The sequence below is a fragment of the Helianthus annuus genome, chromosome 13 (genome assembly GCF_002127325.2).
Source record: "Helianthus annuus cultivar XRQ/B chromosome 13, HanXRQr2.0-SUNRISE, whole genome shotgun sequence".
Lineage (NCBI taxonomy): Eukaryota > Viridiplantae > Streptophyta > Magnoliopsida > Asterales > Asteraceae > Helianthus > Helianthus annuus.
Window position 1 is genome coordinate 146,046,899 of NC_035445.2, and position 3,482 is coordinate 146,050,380.

At 37.8% G+C, this 3,482-nt stretch overlaps 1 protein-coding gene across 1 annotated transcript; it reads right to left on the bottom strand.

The window, feature by feature from the left end:
* Nucleotides 1-1,040: 1,040 nt before the first annotated feature.
* LOC110899636 (geraniol 8-hydroxylase) lies at nucleotides 1,041-3,122 on the bottom strand. The gene is made up of 2 exons (XM_022146527.2): nucleotides 2,060-3,122; nucleotides 1,041-1,871 (listed from the first exon to the last, which is right to left on the bottom strand). The coding sequence occupies exons 1-2, from the start codon at nucleotides 3,053-3,055 to the stop codon at nucleotides 1,251-1,253; spliced, it is 1,617 nt and encodes a 538-aa protein (XP_022002219.1). The 5' UTR covers nucleotides 3,056-3,122; the 3' UTR covers nucleotides 1,041-1,250.
* Between the last annotated feature and the right edge of the window lie 360 nt (nucleotides 3,123-3,482).

The window sequence follows — 3,482 nt, forward strand, 5'->3', positions numbered from 1 at the left end:
CACGTGAAGACTTTCGAAGATCCAACAGCGTGCAGAATGAACCCTCAACAGCAACATCGAAGGGGGAGTTTGTCGATACACTTTTGTGTGGATGTGACTTGGTTCGGTTTGGTTCGTTTCAATTCAAGAGCGGCGTAGCGACATTCCTCCGTCGTGCGACCCAAAGAACAGCACACAAAACACGACGACTTGCGGCGAATGAGAAAGTTGCCATCATGATGACATTAGCCTGATGTCATCATGACCTTGGATCCAATTATACATGGCGTATTATAATGTGCGTGGCCACATCGAAATAGGAACAAATGAAGAATGAAGATTCTTAGTGGTATAGAAGGAATTGAAACACAGGAAAGGTACAAAGTGCTCCTATTTGAAAGAGACATCGAAATAGACTTTTTATGTCTATTTCGATACAAAGTGCTCCTATTTGATATGATCAAGCTTGTTTCATCCAGTTTCGGTGTAAACACTATGTTTCGATGTGATTCTCTTTCGTTTCCTTATGTTTTGATAGAAAGGAGATGTGTTTCGTTGTAAGTCTTGATGTATGTGGTATAAATACAACAAGACATCCTTTGTTTCATAAGAGAGCTTGTAGGAGCTTAGAGAGAGTGTAGTGACAGAAAGAGTTGACGGAGTTCTTGTTTTGTATAAATCTTGTACCGAAACTCTATCGATTTGAATACACGAACGCGTTAATCGTTGAATCTTTGTATTGTGTTTACTCTCTCACTCGGTTTGTGTCGTAACGAGGATTCCGCACTCGTTATGGCATCCGAAACAAGAAAAATCATCATAGTCCGACGATCTGTATCGGGACCTACAGAGAAAAAATAAGGGAAATGTGAGACTGGCATGGAGAATATTCAAAGGTGAGACTGGCAATGACTAATGACGTCTAGTTTAGATTATTACAGGCTAATTCTCCTATATTTCTTTACTAATAATATTAGCGTATTTGTAACAAAAGTGGTATTCATTAACATATACCTAAAATGCACCGATCAGAAACAAATTCGAATAACGCACATAACCAATATGAAACATAGTTGTGGTCATATATAATCGACAGAAAACAATCATAAAATATGACAAATCATATCATAACTAATGCACCATAACTTGAGATGGATGTAGGCATACACTACCATACACCAAAACGAAAAAAAAACGCACAATCAAGAGTTGTGGATGAATATCCACTTATCAAGTTCAAAAGAAAAAAGCAACATACAACTTATTTCCTATTAGAAGTAGAGGCTTGCATCAGATAACCTTTGAGAGGGTATGGCTATTAATGGTTTCCTTTTCTTTGTCACAAATCCAAACTCATCAGAAAGCTCGAATTCTTCATCTTTAGGCAAGCTCCACTCGAAAGAGTGCAAGAGAGATGCTAATATATACACCAACATCTTCTCTCCAAGGGGGAGCCCAGGGCAGATTCTTCTCCCTGATCCAAATGGTAAAAACTTGAAATTATTTCCATTATAATCCCATTTTTGGTTTAAGAATCTCTCGGGCTTGAACTCCAATGGATTGGTCCAGTTTTCGGGATCCCGTTGGATTGCCCAAACGTTAATATAGACGATAGTACCCTTTGGGATTGTGTAGCCTCCAACTTTGCAAGATTCATCTGGGCATCTATGGACCAGGAAAGGAAGGGGAGGGTGTAGTCTGAATGTCTCCTTGATCACTGCATCCAAATATCTTAATTTCGGAAAATGGGATTCTTCCACAATACTATTCACACCAATAACCTCTGTTAATTCGTCTTGAACCTTTTTCATTACATCTGGATTATTTAAAATCTCTGCCATAACCCATTCCGCCATTGTTGAGGTTGTGTCTGTTGCCGCAACCACTATGTTCTGTATTAAAATCATTGTTATTATAGATTAAGTTGTGTTTCTTATTAAACATAATATATTATTTAGAGTTTGTTGTAATTATCTCTATACCCAATAAGCTCTAAATGATATTTTCTATACAATATTCCTCACAATGAGCCATGTTTATGGTTTTTTAAATAATAGAGAGGAATCAAGTAAAAACTTACAATTAGTAAGGCCTTAATATGAATGATGTTAAATGATTCTGGATCATTTTTCTGGTCTTTGAGATCTAACAAGATCTCAAGAAAGTCCTTCCTTCCATCTCCTTCATAAGTTTCATCGACTTTGCTAGATTTGAGTTTGATTCTCCTGTCAATAATATAGTTAAAAATCCGTTCAACTTGTTCCAATTGCCTCTGCATTTCTTTGTTCATACCCTGCAGATCAAACCGTGACAAAAATGGGATAAAATCAGAGATGTTTGGCTTTCCAATTAACTCGATAATCTTGGACTCAACTTCTTGAAACCCTTCCAACATTTCACCAAAATCACCCCCTTCATCAGATTTGCTACAACCCCATAACATATTGGTTACAACATTTAGTTCTGTATCAAAAGCAGTTTTGTTAATATCAATCTTTGTACCGATTTTGTTGTAAACTTCATTCACTGCCTTTCTTACTTCATGTGTTCTCAGACTTTGAGACGCGTTTAAATTCGCGTTGCTGAGCACTTGGCTGGCTAAAAGCTTACGCATGTTACGCCAGTGTGTGTTGTTGTTGGACCATACAAGGTCCATACCACCATACGTTATGATTAGTCCTGTGATTGGAGGATTACGATTAGCAAATGTGTTGTCCTGCTCACGAGCCACAGCCTTTGCTAGGTCCATGGAGTTAACCACAACATGAAGCTTACTTCCAAGCTGCAGGCTGAAGATAGGGCCATATTTGTGAGCAATCTCGGTGAATTTTTCATGCAAGTTGGAGCTGAGAAAGGGGAGGTAGCCTATAACCGGTAAGCCGTAGGGTCCTGGAGGCAAGTGAGCCTTCCTGGAAGAAGATAACCTCCATTTGTACCATACAAATATGAGTGACGACGGAACTAGAACTGTTAGTACAGTCCGAGCAAACTTGTCTTGTTGGTTGGGGACTTCCCACCACCATGACCAGTAGGTGATGATTGTGAGAATAATCTTAGATCCAACTTCTGAAATCATTTTTGTGGCAAATGATATGTAATGATTTTTTTATGTGGCAGCAATGATTGATTAGACAATTACTGCAAGATACAATAACATCCATTTATAGTGAAGAAAAAATAATGAGAAGATAGTGTAGAAAATATGAAGTCAAATTAATGATACTAACAGTAAAAGCAGCATAAATAATAAAAAGCTCATGGCATAAATAATAAAATATTTTAATGAAAATGATAATAAACGAATAATGATGAAATGATGAGAAGATACTCGAGAAAGTCTGAAGTCAAATTAATGATACTAAGGGACCCGGGGTGGAGCTTGTTTCCCCGTGATGAAATTATACAACGCGTGGAAATTTACAAAACATCACCGCCACCTAGTGTTAAGAACGCGTTATTTTTTTGATGCGTGATGGAGTATGAGTGGTGAGGGAAATTGTTGG

What these genes read in the sequence shown, in the direction of transcription:
- LOC110899636 (XM_022146527.2), bottom strand. Translation starts at nt 3,055, where the DNA reads ATGATTTCAGAAGTTGGATCTAAGATTATTCTCACAATCATCACCTAC. An exon ending in ATATTAAGGCCTTACTAATT is followed by an intron (nt 1,872 to 2,059) that starts GTAAGTTTTTAC and finishes ATTTTAATACAG; the next exon opens with AACATAGTGGTTGCGGCAAC.